Source organism: Vicia villosa, linkage group LG4 (assembly GCF_029867415.1).
Source record: "Vicia villosa cultivar HV-30 ecotype Madison, WI linkage group LG4, Vvil1.0, whole genome shotgun sequence".
Taxonomy (NCBI): Eukaryota; Viridiplantae; Streptophyta; class Magnoliopsida; order Fabales; family Fabaceae; genus Vicia; species Vicia villosa.
In genome coordinates, this window is record NC_081183.1 from 152,614,016 (window position 1) to 152,628,874 (window position 14,859).

The 14,859-nt window shown below is 31.4% G+C and overlaps 1 protein-coding gene across 1 annotated transcript; it reads right to left on the bottom strand.

Annotated features, from left to right (window-relative positions):
* Positions 1 to 1,723: 1,723 nt before the first annotated feature.
* Positions 1,724 to 2,062, bottom strand: LOC131598098 (uncharacterized). Its single transcript, XM_058870732.1, has one exon. The coding sequence runs from the start codon at positions 2,060 to 2,062 to the stop codon at positions 1,724 to 1,726; it is 339 nt and encodes a 112-aa protein (XP_058726715.1).
* Positions 2,063 to 14,859: the final 12,797 nt, after the last annotated feature.

Consider the following 14,859-nt stretch of genomic DNA (forward strand, 5'->3'; position numbering starts at 1 on the left):
AAATAATATTCTCTCTTACCTCAAATATTATAAGCAATAAAAAAATTCAATAATCTTAGATATAAGCAAAAGACATTTATATTTATTATATTTAATGTCATTATTTCAATTTTTTTACATTTTTATGTTTTTAGTGGTTTTTAAAACAAAAAATAGAAATAAAATTAGAAAAAGAGTAAAATTTAAATACATTCAAACATTTTTATTAAAAGGTAATTTTTTTTTATAAAATTGCTTATATTTAAGACGGAAATAAGTAATTTGTTTATGCTAAGCCATAGTAACCAGCAAATAGTAAAAATCAAAACAGACAACAGAACTAACAGAATATTAATGAAGGATTAGGTCTGAAATGGATTATATAATATTCACTTGTTATAGTATGATTGGGCAACAGGATGATCAAAGCACCTTGATACTTTATCTAGGTCATATCCAATTATCCATCGTCTATCCACTTGACCACTTCATCATTCTATAAATATTTATATTTATATATTTCTTTTGAAAATTGAAAATCTTTTTTATTTTGACTTAGCTTTTATGTCCCTAGTTAGTTAACACTCACGGCATGGACACAATACCTCCACGTACACTTGTGGACAATTGGACAAACCTTGTCGTGAATGTGGTTATAAATGAATCCTAAAACTTTATATTACTTTTTTTTTTAAGCAAGATGATATTAAAAAAAATGAATTTAATTAAACAAAACAAATAATAGTGATTTTAAACATTATATAAATTACTAATATTTTTTTATTAAAATTGTGCATGTGTATTTTTTAAAATAGTATATATATATATATATATATATATATATATATATATATATATATATATATATATATATATATATATATATATATATATATATATATATATATATATATATATATATATATATATATAAAATTTACGAAAAACTAATATATATATATATATATATATATATATATATATATATATATATTAGTTTTTCGTAAATTTTTTGAATTTATAATTTGTTAGTTGATACTTTTAACCTTTTTATTTTATTTATGTTATTTTCTTAAACTAGTTGTTTGGTGTGGTTAGTTAGGGCCTGTTTGATTTGATTTAGTAAAAAAAATTAGTTTTTAAAATTTGTAAATAATAAAATTTGTTTGATAGTATAATTTTATAAAACTATTTTTAAAAACTATTATCTACTTAAGAGTTTTAAAAATTAAAAAATAGAAATAGATTTTATAAGTTTTTGTTTTTGATTTTTAGTTTTGAAAATTAAAAAGAAAAAATAATATACTTTTTATTAATGTCAAATTTATAATATTATACAATTTTAAAATCGTTTTTAAAAATTAAATTATCAAACTTTTTTTCATATTCTTCTTTAAAACTATTTTTTAAAATTAATTTATATAATAGTTTTTAAATAAACAAAAACTCATTCAAACAAAGCCTTTAGTATTTTATGTTTCTCATTTTATTATCTAATAAAATATTAAGCGAGTTTTATCATATAACATTTTGTCGGTCGTTTTTCTTTACTTGATAGTCACATAAAATATTTATAAATACTAAAATAAAATAAAATGTAAAAGCTATCATTTGTCGTGTATATGCAATTGCAAATTGTTTCATTAATCATCTCCTTGCAAATTTTTGCAAAAAGATAGAAGAAAACAACAATAAATTAAAACCATAGAAAAAATAAATAAGAACACTATGAGGGTAACTAGTTCTATAACCATAGCATCTCTTCCATTTGAATGGGAGGCAACTCTAACACTAATCTTTCAAACTCTTTGAAAGACATGTTGCTCATCATCATTAGTTTAGTTGTTGAAGTTGTTGAAGTTCTATCAACAATCACTTCCTCTGGCTTAATATTTCCTTCTTTGATCTCAACACTTGCGGCGGTTGCGGCCGAGGCCGCAACAGTATTTCCTCGACCTATCCAGTCGGTCGAGGAATTCTTTCCGGTAAGGCTTTGAACAACGTCTCTGAAGTTCACTGCATCGGTTTGGACATATCTTGTTTCAATTTGAACAATCTTAGGACCAGATTTATTGTTTCTCATCATGATATATATATTTTTCTCTTGATTGCTTTAAATGGAGTGTGGTGTAGTGTGTGAGAAAATGCATGGGAAAATGTGGTTGTTAAATAGGAGGTGGATATGGTAAGAGAAAAAGTTCATGCAACTTGATTTGTTGCATTGATGAGAGAGAGAAAAAGAGAGAGAGAGAGAGAGAGATTTGCAGTCAGAGAAGACTAGTCAGTTGAAATCTGGATTCCTAGTCAAATAGCACGCAACTTGGAATATGGTCAAATTTAATGATATGTGTATGATTAGTTAGTATTAAGAATGAAAAGAGAAAAAGAAGCAAATGAAAATTAGTTAGTCCATACTATATGCTTAGTCTCTCTCGCGTGGCATGAAAATTTGATTCATTATTTGTAAATATTATTATAGGTTTGAACTTCCTGGGGATTAAGAGGTTTGGAAACTTCCTATTGAATTTTCATCAATTAAAATAACCTTAAAACATTAACAAAGTCAATCACACTCCTAATTAAAAATTAGAGTAATAGTAGAGTAATAGAAAATTTACACTATATTTTAGGACAAATCTTTCACTTTCGACAATGGATAATCGAGGTAGAAATTACAGACGTCTCACATTTTAATATTTTGTTAAAATATTACCCATTCTTTTGGATGATCTAACAATTTGAAAAAAAAGAAGTTTTTGTTGTAAATTTTGATAATATTTCAAAAGTTTTAAATAGTTTTTGTCTCAAATTTTAAGTGACAAATATGAAAATATATTTTCAAAGAAAATTATTAATATTATTATTATTATTATTATTATTATTATTATTATTATTATTAAAATTAATGTGGTCAATAATGAATTTATTATAATGATGACTTGATTTAGTCCAACTCATTAAACACTATTTGTCTCCCTCTCTTATATATACCTACTCTTTTACTTTTGGAGATAGGAGAAAAAAAAATAAAAACACTTAACGTGTTAATTGGAAAAATCTCTTTATACTTCATTTTCTTTTAATCTTCTGGTTACATCTTCCAGTCATCTAAAAGAGTATTTCTTGTTGTTCTGATACCTCAGATTAATAATGAGAATCTGGGAAGAACCTGTTGAATCCTGGGGGATTTGCGCTTATGAGGCGGATAAATCCTTAAGGACAGTGTTTTTACACGCCTCAGGTTTATATAATTGTTTATTATTTTGCAGGTTCAATGGTTCTTATTCTGAGAAGAGATGGTGGAGTTAAGTGGTGGTCAAATTTCTACAACAATCTTAAGGATTTATCTGAACTTGTTTGAAAAAAAGGAACGGAAGAAATTTTGATGAAGTCAATCATATTGCCAAGTGAAAAATAAGGTTAGGAAAAAGTTTATAATAATTTTTTATTATAAAGTTTGATTGAATGAGTTACTTAATCTCATTTTCGTGCATATGTGGTTTTATTTTATTTTTTGTTTCTTTCTTCTATACATTAGACTTTATCTTGATTATAGATAATATTTTAATTATTTATCTATATTGCATATTATTGGGTGTACTGTTTTATGTGTTTACGCTTTTAAAATTTAATTAAAATATCAATTTTATATGCTAATTAATATTTATTAATTAAGTTTTAGTAAGTTTGACCAAAAATAATTTTAGAAATATATTTCCTAATTTTTATTGTGTATGTATAATAAAGTAAAATAAAAATGGAAGGCAATTTATGTATCATATGATTGGTTTAGAAAATAAGTTTTACCTTAAACAAAGACAAATTATAGGAATATAATATGCACTTTAATTACGTTTTATTCTTAGAAAGAAAAAAAAGTATGCGTTGCTACAAAAGAAGGTATATTGATTTATATAAAAAAAAACAATAAAAAATAATAATATTGAGGTTACATATTGATTTATATTGTTCTATATTAAATATTGTTCCTACATATAATTGTATTTTTATGAGTTGTTCAAAAGAAAAAAGTAATATTGATTTACTGCTATGTGTTGTTTCTTGATTATTTATTTGGACGGTTTTTATTATCTAACATTAATAAAGTTATTCTTTAAATATTTATCATATATATTAATTATATAGTATTAATATATATTATTATGTCATTAAAGATAAACGTTTCTTTCATATAGTTTAATGGTATGTTAGAAACTGATTGTATAGATATTATGTTATTATTTCATACAATAATATAAATTAATTATGTTTCTAAAATAAATTGCTCTCATAATTGTAGATTAATTGTCATTTCAATTGCTTAATTGAAATTTAATTTAACATTGAAATGCATATAGTCATTATATAGTTGTTGTGTTTGTGATGTTCATAATTATATTATATTGCTGATGTGTTAATTATGTGTCACAAATATTTCGGTTTAAATTACAACACATTAGAAAATGAATAATTATAAGTTAATATTATTTATCTAAATAAATAATTGAGTTAAAAGTGTAAAATTGAAATATATTTTTTTATGACTCAAGTTTGTGTGAGTATATAATATATTGATATGCCCTGTTTAGAATATATTTTAATGTGGGGTATATAATAGTTATATTATTATTATATGAGAATTTAATTTGACATTGTGTATATCTATGTATGAATAAAATGAATAGAGATATTTTATATTATAAAATATTACTCAATTATTTTTATTGAAAACAAATGAAATAATTCTTGAATGTACATATTATATTATATAATATGAATGAGAGAAAGGAGAAAAATAAATTAAACAAAAATGTGATTATTATTATTATTATTATTCATATACTTTAAAAAAATTTATATGATATAATAATTAGAGAAATTTGAGATAATATTGTTTTCATTGTGAGAATAAATTTTTATATTATTGAAAAATTATTTATTTTTATTGAGTATTGTAAAAAAAATATTTATAATGTGAGTTTTAATCACATGAGATATTTTGAATGATAATTTAAATTGTGATATTCCTTATAGTGGATGATCCAATGTATTACAATAATACATTGATGTTAATATATGATTCAAATGAGAACAAAATTAAATGTGAAACTATTTCTCAATGTGGGGGGTGTTGTCATTTGAAAAACATTCAAACACACCTTTATAATAAAATCTTAAATAGATTTATGTTTATTTTTATTGAGAAATAATGATGTCGCTTATAAGTCATTTAAGCAGACCTGTATAAATTTAATTATGCAGACCAAGTTTAATATTCAAACTTGAGTAATATTTGAGATTCATTGACTTAGAGACGTCTTAGTCAATATTTTTTAGGAAGGAAAATAGTGACTTCCTCATTTGTGTAAAAAAAGTAGCTACTAAACGATGAGATAATATCGTCAATTTATGTGAAGTTAGATCAAAATGATTTCAATTGATCCTCTGATAAAATCCCTAGGAAGAAACTAATTTGTGACGCATCGAGGGGAATTGGACTTAGCCAATTGAAACTAATAAGTGACGGGAACCCAACCTTTATGATTGGAGATCCCATGAAAAAGGTTCATATGGGTAAGAACAAGTCACTTGTTAGTTCTGCTAGCACCAAAAATTATTTGATTAATTTTTGCTTGTGTTCTTTTCCTATGGTGTAGATGAGAAAGTGCTAGACACTGCATTACTGAGAGGATAAGCTTAAGTAGCTTTTAATGAATTTCATATCCTTATTGGAGGTGTATGATTTGCAGCATACACTTGATGAAATCACCTATATGAGTGTCGAGTGGGGCCGCTTGTATGAGATCTTGGCAAAATCTCTAGAGCACTCATGAAATAACCAGGCACGCGCACGGCCTATTAGCGCACCACAGCGTCAACAACAAGAATTGTGGGGGTGTGATGTGAGTGATAGACCTCTAACATACGCTAAGTGATCTTGGTTCATATAGCTTGCTACACCAATTTCACTGTATGTTAAGTATTATCATTCTAGGACTAGTTCATATAGCTTGCTACACTAGTTTGATGCATCACATTCATGATGTTAATCCAGAAAATTTTGTTTTACACTTATTTTAAACTTTTGAAATATGTGGGGGATTGTTGTAAATTTTGATAATATTTCAAAAGTTTTAAATAGTTTTTGTCTCAAATTTTAAGTGACAAATATGAAAATATATTTTCAAAGAAAATTATTAATATTATTATTATTATTATTATTATTATTATTATTATTATTATTAAAATTAATGTGGTCAATAATGAATTTATTATAATGATGACTTGATTTAGTCCAACTCATTAAACACTATTTGTCTCCCTCTCTTATATATACCTACTCTTTTACTTTTGGAGATAGGAGAAAAAAAAATAAAAACACTTAACGTGTTAATTGGAAAAATCTCTTTATACTTCATTTTCTTTTAATCTTCTGGTTACATCTTCCAGTCATCTAAAAGAGTATTTCTTGTTGTTCTGATACCTCAGATTAATAATGAGAATCTGGGAAGAACCTGTTGAATCCTGGGGGATTTGCGCTTATGAGGCGGATAAATCCTTAAGGACAGTGTTTTTACACGCCTCAGGTTTATATAATTGTTTATTATTTTGCAGGTTCAATGGTTCTTATTCTGAGAAGAGATGGTGGAGTTAAGTGGTGGTCAAATTTCTACAACAGTTTTAATCAACCTTCTTTGAATCCCGACAATTATATTTTAGCATATTTATTTTTTTAAATTTTTTGTTTATGATCTATTCTCTCGGCTTAATTGACGACCGATAAAAGTTTTGATGTCACCTTAATGGAAAGACCAACAAACGTGGAAAATGAGGATTTCACCTTGATGAAAAAACCAACTGAGGGGAAATTTAGAGTGACTTCCATTACATTATTTGTTACCTCGCTCACTAAACTGAGCTAAAAGCCTTTTTTCGATTGACGTAAAAACCCTTTTTCGTAGGTGTTATATGTGATTTGTAAGATAAATTATCCTACATGTGATTGGCAAAATTTTGTAGGCAATATATTAAGCAAGATGTTATGAGACTATGAGAGACATTATGTCTTGAGATGCTTTAGGGTGTAATTGTTGTAGGGAACATGTTAAGTGTAGTGGAATAAATGAGAATGGTTTGGAGGACTTGGCGAAAGGGATACACATAAGTCCCTCATCCTGAGAATGGTTTGGAGGACTTGGCGAAAGGGATACACATAATCCCTCATCCTTCCTATGTCGTCCTTAAATTAGTTTGAGTGCCTTCTTCATAGTTCGAGTGCCCCTTATGCGGATATGTCGTCCTAAATCGTAAAATCTCCGCTCATACTGCAAGAATGTGCGTGGAACGCAACAGGGTCAAAGCAATTGGCATAAGGGGTCTACTAAAGTTATGTACACCACTCTCAAACTTTACTTTGTGTTATTTTCCTATAATGCAATTATCACATAAAACTATAGTGTTATTCCTTTTGGATTGGCAGCATTATGCAAAATAACATGATTTGTTCAAGTTGTTTCTGTGAAGAAGGACACACGTGGGAACAAATGTCCTAGTATGTGCGCAACATGTAGCCCTTGTCAGCAGGCCAATGTTGTAAGTGTTTTGCGTATTATTTTCTTATTGTTTCGATCAGATTTGTTGCAGATTATTTAGCAGTGTGTGTTTGATTTGTTTGACATTTGTTTGAAGATCAAATCAATTTAAATGAAGATTCAAATTTGAATTTGAATTTAAAATAAATAATATCTTTTGTTAGAGACTTTTGTAGAACAAATCAAATCCAATTGTATCAGCTATAATTCTGGATGAAATCAGAACATATCCAAATAAACATGGATTTCCTCCGCTGATATTCCAAACCACACTTCCTCCAAGCATAAAATCAATATCACCCACATATTTCTTCTTTTGATTAGAGATAAGATAGAGCCTATCAAATCTAAAATAAGAGGAGTATGCATTCTTAATGATCATCTTGAATACAAAGGTTCACTTGATTTTGAACCTATAAGTGACACACTTTTCCATCAGGGGGCAGAAAAGAGATTATAAACTCTACCCCCTAAGAATGGGAGAAATGGCCTTATATCCATTTCTAACCAAAAGAATACCACACCATAAATCAGAGGCATTTGAAAGTAACCTTCATCATCATTTACCAAGGAACACAAGATTAACCAAACACACATCACAAACACCCGAGCCACTGCTCCTCTTTGGCTTACAAACATCATACCACAAAAGTCAAAGAGATTGGGATAAAAGAAAGTACACGGGATATATAATGGATCAGCAATTCGTCTTCACTATTACTACTCCACTATTCGTTGACGTTAATCATCGAAAATAGTAAATTTTTCTATTATGATAAAAGTTAAAAGTACAAGTATTTAGGTACAACAAATTATTATCAATCCAAACACTAACATCCGAACATTTTGGCAAACACGTATCTAAAACAATAACTCTTCTTGTTGATACAAATTACTCAATTACGAACATTAAAGATCTTCAATGATCTAAATCTACCAAACTTGATAGACCTAATGAAATATTTCAAGCTTCAATTCTGCAGCATCCTTTACTCGGATCAGCAAATACTTGTTTGAGTGATTGTTCTATCACCGAATGAGAACAACTCCAAAAACATTTATGTTGTGTCATACCCCAAAATTTGCCCATCATATTTAATCATATTTCAGTCCATTTGACTTTTCAAATGCTCAAAGATATACAAGAAGGAAGCATGCAGCCTCTCTCCTAAACGACAACCCTCAAACTAGGGTTTTGATCTTCTCAAAGTAAAATCAGTTTCTGATACCTCAAGTGGATCCCATGGTCTCTCATATGCTTAGAGAATCCTCACATCAAGTTTCAAGCTCTGGTTCACAAGATTGCTCAGTCTACAGTTCAAACGATCAATAATCGACTAGTTGACCTAAAAGTCAAACTATGGTCAAACCACAGTCAAAACTTCTGATTTTTGGTCAACATCCTCATTATGAAGTATCATTCATCATTTTATCAAGGATTGATCATGATGCATCAAGGAAAGCTCCAAAATCATCAAAAACCTAAGTTTCTAAATTAGGTTTTTTAAGGAGAAAGTCAACCCAACTTTGACCAGCCATAACTTTCACATGGAACATCAGAAATTTTCCATCCAAAGCTCAATTTGAAGGAAATTGAATTCTCTACAACTTTGTCTCTCACAAGCCAAATCCAAAAGTGCTTCATTTGAGAGATATGAGCTAATACATTACATGTCCTTCTAAAAGATCGCCAAAAGGCATTTTTTCTCAAAGCTCATAACTTGAACATGGTAAACTCAATTGAGATGAAACCAAAAGGAGCTTTTATAGGACTCTCTAAGCTTTCTAAAAAGTCTTATAAAGTTTCCATACAATAAAAATTGAAGGAGTTATGGCTTGCACAAGTTGGGCGATTTTGAGGAAGTACATGAAATGCAAAGTGGTGAATTTTGATATTTGGAACTATTGGGCCTAACTTTTGAATTTAAAACGTGTCCTTGGACTAAATAAATACTATTTAGCCAATTATTTTATTTTTATAACATTTATTTGTATTTTATGTGAATTTTATTCATATAAATATTAATAAATCAAATAAAAAATGAAATAATTGAATTAAACCATGAGATTTATTCTTCAACCATATCCAACATCCCAAAATCAAATATTTGAGTGGAAATTTCGTGCAAGATTGATTGGAAAGAGAATTGAACCAAAATAGAAAGATTTGAAGAAATTTCCAATCAAATTTTTTCTCACTAATTAATCCATTATTTCCTCAAGTTTTTTAACCTAATTGACTCCATATATATTGAGGCATAGAGGTTCAGTAGGGGAGGACGAAAAAAGGGCAGAAGGAGGCAAGGATTCATAAGTCACACAATATCAAGAAAAAGGTGAAAATTCGTATTCCTAATTCCAGCCACTTTCAAGATCAAACCATCGTCCCAGTTCCCTCCTGAGGTAATTTAGAGTAGGTTTGCATCATTACCAAGCTTCCATAACACTCATAATCTTTATATCAAATTCTTCATCTTCATGCATATTTTGAATTCTTGTATCTCACGTTTTAATTTATTACAATCAAAGATAACGTTTTGTATGAGCTCAGGGTGTTATTTAGGATAGCTTTGAGACCTTGTTCATGAGCTTGCACGCGGGTACAAGCATTTGCCATGGTTAGGGCATAATACTCCTATGCTTCGATTTTGACGATACGAGTACTTTCAGAACATGCCGATATCACCAATGAACTCGCAAGGTTCAAATTAGGGGGGAGGAGTATTCTTTTGACTTTTATTTATGAGATTTTTCAGGTTTAATTTTTCAGCATGGAAGAAGCAAAAAACCGTGGCCAAAGATGTTAAAAAAATGTTGCCAAAGATTGTAGTTAAATGGGGAAGATGATGAATAGTGAGGGAAGACTCCCTCGTCCTACGTGCAGCGCTATTAATGGCCAGTCAATCCAATAAGATTCTCTCTCCACACCTGATTTGTCAGTCAGCGATCCAAGAGGGCCCACATTGACCAGCGTGTGAATCTGACTTATTGACCATGCTTTTAAATTTATTATTTGTGGTTCATTCTCTAACAACGTGAAACGCGCAGCATATTGGCCAAGCTAAAAGATGTGTAACTCAATGGACATGGGATCGATCCTTGTCTATTGCATTGTTTTTTTTATTTCTTTGATAGCCTATACTTGCAGATCAAGCGTGCTTCGTCCTACATGTCGCTACGGTGCACCCTCGATGGCAGCCACCAGATCACTAGCTTCTCAGATCCAACGCCCAGGAAGCTGCATCCCACCATAGACCTCCATCAAGCTGGCACACTCAAGCGAAGCTGAGTTTTAATCTTTTTATTTATTTTTAATTATGTGAATGTCTCTTGGTTCATTTCTTTCCTTTCTTTTTTATTTATTTATTTATTATTATTATTATTATTATTATAATTTCTTTTTAAGTTAGTTTTTTTATGTAATTTTGCAAAACTAGATTTTTCCAAATTTATTAATAACTTTTATTATTTTTGTATATGATTTTAATTAATTAATTAATTGAAAATTAATAATTAATTTTTAGGTTTGTTAACCTCGATTCATTTATAAACCTTAATAGCCTTAGGTTTACTGGTAGGTGTTGCCCATTAACCCTGTTTAACTTTTGGCTCATTCAGGGCTTGCCTTTTGCCATGCCCTTTTTGTTTGCCTAAATTATTATTATTTCTATTTTTTGATCTGCCACGTTATAATTATTGAGATCACTCATGCACTAACATTTTTCTTCTTCGTGGCTAATTTTCAGGATAACCAAAATCCTTCAGCTACGCGCCCTATCAGACCAAAAAAGATAAGTTTTCTAATTTCTCTGGTTTAAATATCATTTTATTTTTATTTTAGTTTATTTTATTTTATTTTATTTTGCCTTTTAATAGGGTTTGTCTCAATAGCCATTGAATCTGTAATACACTAACCCTTGTTTATTTTCCTTTTAATTTTCAGAGTCGATTGAGAGTTTGAGGGGATCAAGGCATTCAAGGGTTTATCTTAATTATTGTTCCCTCTTATCTTCTGTCTTTTATTTCCCCTTCCCCGCAGGTGTTTATTGTAAAAGGACATTATGTTTTTCTGCCTTTATTTTTTTTAACTGCGTTGGTTAGTAATCCTAGGGAGTGCAAGCATTGTTTAAAACAAGTTAGCTCACTAATTATAAGATAAATAACTGAATTGAATCACGTGATTGTTGCACCCACACACCTTTAGGGTAATCCCTCTGGTTGCCTTGTTGCCTTATACTGCTGCCTTAATTATTGCCTGTTGCCTCTAAGTGTACTAAATAGTCAAGTCCCTCGATTCCGAGGATACCTAAGCAAGGTTGCCTATAGAGATTAAAAATCATCTAGTCCCTCGATGTTGCCTCGGAAAAATAAGATGATTGTCCCAATTGCTAAGGTATCCTCGCCTGTTGCCTAAAGGTTAAATGACTATTATATCCTTCCCTTAGACTACCTGCCCTCTTTATGGCATGGGACAGTCTTATGGCGAATGATAATTCGATGACCCTTCAACATCCAATTGAAAGACTTCCTGCCCTCTTATGGTATGGATAGATCCTTTCGCCTGAAAAGCTAAAAGAACGTTTTTTCAAACTTAGGGTAGTTGCTACTAATTGCTTGCTCTTTTCAAATTCAAAACAAAAATACTTTTCCCACTCATTTTTCAAATACTTTCAAAATAAGGCTACGCTATTTACAAGCTAAAGTCCTTAAACGAATCTTTTCTTATTCAAACTTTTCAAACAAACAAAGTGAGCTAAGCAATTAAGAGCGCATGGATAACCATGGATGCAAAGGGTGCCTTACACCTTCCCTTTGTATAACTTACCCCCCGAACTCAAAATCTTTTCAAAAGGTATTTTTCTGTTCTTTTAGCCTTTCCTAATTGGATAAAATAAAAGTCGGTGGCGACTCTTGCTTACGGCGACATTTTCTTTAAAAGTCAGTTCACCGTGTTACAGAACTGGCGACTCTACTGGGGATGCTTTCGAATTAAAAGAGGGGTTACCTTAAAGCTTAGGATTCACTTTAAAATTATTTAATTTGTTTGCTTTATTGTTAAAGGTTGTTTTGGGAATATTACTTGTGTGAAAGATCCTAACCCGGATCTGAGTATCTTAGGTAAATGGCATGAGACCAAGGAGACTGCACAGCGTATACTGATGTGGTTGATATGGTGGCCATCGTTAGTGTGACACATTGGTTTGTCCTGGTGTTCCTTGGGATCCGACTTGAGGAAACACTTGGCTGCTGCGTGGTGTCATTAAGCACTAATTTGCCCTTAGAACCCTAGTTGAACTTGACTTTGGCCTATTAGAAAGTAGCGAGGTGGATGGCTTTGGTTCCGACTGAAGTTGGTTGATACTCGAAGCTACACTCATATGGACTGGACTTTCAGGACCTTCTCGGTTGGTGATTCGATTGCCGAACTGAGATAAGCGCCTTCGAGAAAGGTCAATGATATGAGTTCCCTAGAACCCGGTCTTTATATAGGACAGGTTGAACCAACTAAAACTTCAGTGGGGAGGGTACTTACCTACGAACTTCACGCAAGCCTTTAAACCTAAGGACACTTGTGTGACTTGTTTGTGCTTGCTACTAACCCTTTGGTTTTCTTGCAGGTTTTTCTTGTGGGACTCACTTGTCCTTATTACCTTACGTTTTGTCTTATGCATTGCATTCGCATGACATCATGACATCATAAGCATAACATGATTTAACTAACCCTTTCAAGGATCTTAGGAATTTAGGGCGCACAATTTCAGGTACTCTTATCAAGGACTGAATTCCTAATCAAGGGGCAAGAGGATTTATTTTCCTCTAGCCACGTACCTTCCAATTCAGAGACTCGGTACCTATCAAGGGACAAGAGGATTTATTTTCCTCTAGCTATACTCCTTCAAATTCAGAAGTTCCCGAATTAGAGGCTATGACCCACTGGATATGGTGAACTTGATTCCCATGGACGAGCATCCAAGAATCAGAGTTCTTCAAACAAAGATGCGACCAAATAATTTTCCAATGTTGCTAACTAAATTTCCTAAAGATCCTTGAAAATATTGCATCTGCATTCATAACATTGCATCACAGGTTTCCACCACAGGTTTCTCACCTCCTCGCTGTTTATTTCAGCATCATGAATCTCGAGCAATCAGTCAAAGACCTTCAAGCTCAGAACGCCCAGTTTCAAGATGTGATCCTGAACTCGTCCAAGGGGAAAGATGAACTGAAAGCACTCCTTACCAAGAATAAGAAGAAGAAAGGCAAGAAGATTCTAAGGAAAAGGCTTAGACCGATCTTGCAACTCAGGGATGCCGAAGCCTCTGAAGACAGTGACGAAGATGAGCAAGATGATGATGCTAGTATCAAGACTGAGGCAAAAAGTAACTATGATACTGCCAAGCCTTCAGAAGAAGAAGAAGATTATTACCATGAGAACGAACATCCTGATGACAAATACAAGTTGTTGGAGGAACGTATGAAAGCCATGGAAATTCAGAAAATACCTGGACTGGATTTTGAAGATCTAGGACTCATCTCTGGAGTTGTTATACCTCCGAAATTCAAAATTCCAATTTTTGCAAAATATGATGGAGTCTCCTGTCCCAAGATGCACTTGAGGTCTTGTGTAAGGAAGATTCAGCCTCACACTGCTGATAAGAGGCTCTGGATCCATTTCTTTCAAGAAAGCTTATCTGGAACTCAACTCGAATGGTACTATCAACTGGAGGGTACTAGCATCCGTACTTGGGAAGATTTGGTTGTTGCTTTCTACAAGCAATACCAATATAATTCCGATCTCGCACCAACTCGCATGCAACTACAAAGCATGTCTATGGGACCTAAGGAAAGTTTCAAGGAGTATGCGCAAAAGTGGAGAGATTTAGCTGGAAGAGTCCAACCTTCCTTGACTGATAGGGAGTTGGGGGACATGTTCACGGGCACGCTAACTGGGCCGTTATATAGTCACTTGCTGGGTAGTTCCTCGTCTGGGTTTACTGATCTTATCTTGATTGGGGAACGTGTCGAGAATGGCATCCGAAGTGGTAAGATTCAAGCTGCTACATCCTCAGGTGTTACAAAGAAGCATTTCAATGGGAAGTCAGATTCCAATGAGGTGTATGGTCAGAAAAGGAGTAACCATGACCAATCTGTTGGGGCAGTTCTGATCTCCACACCGGCACTTCAAAAAAGTCGCCAAAACAAGCAAGACATGCCTAGGCGTCAGTTCACAAAGATCAATATGTCATTGGCTCAAGCATTATAACACCTATTGAAGTCAGAATTGATC

Bases quoted from the DNA above. Each gene is read 5' to 3' on its own strand.
- LOC131598098 (XM_058870732.1), bottom strand. From the start codon at position 2,062: ATGAGAAACAATAAATCTGGTCCTAAGATTGTTCAAATTGAAACAAGA.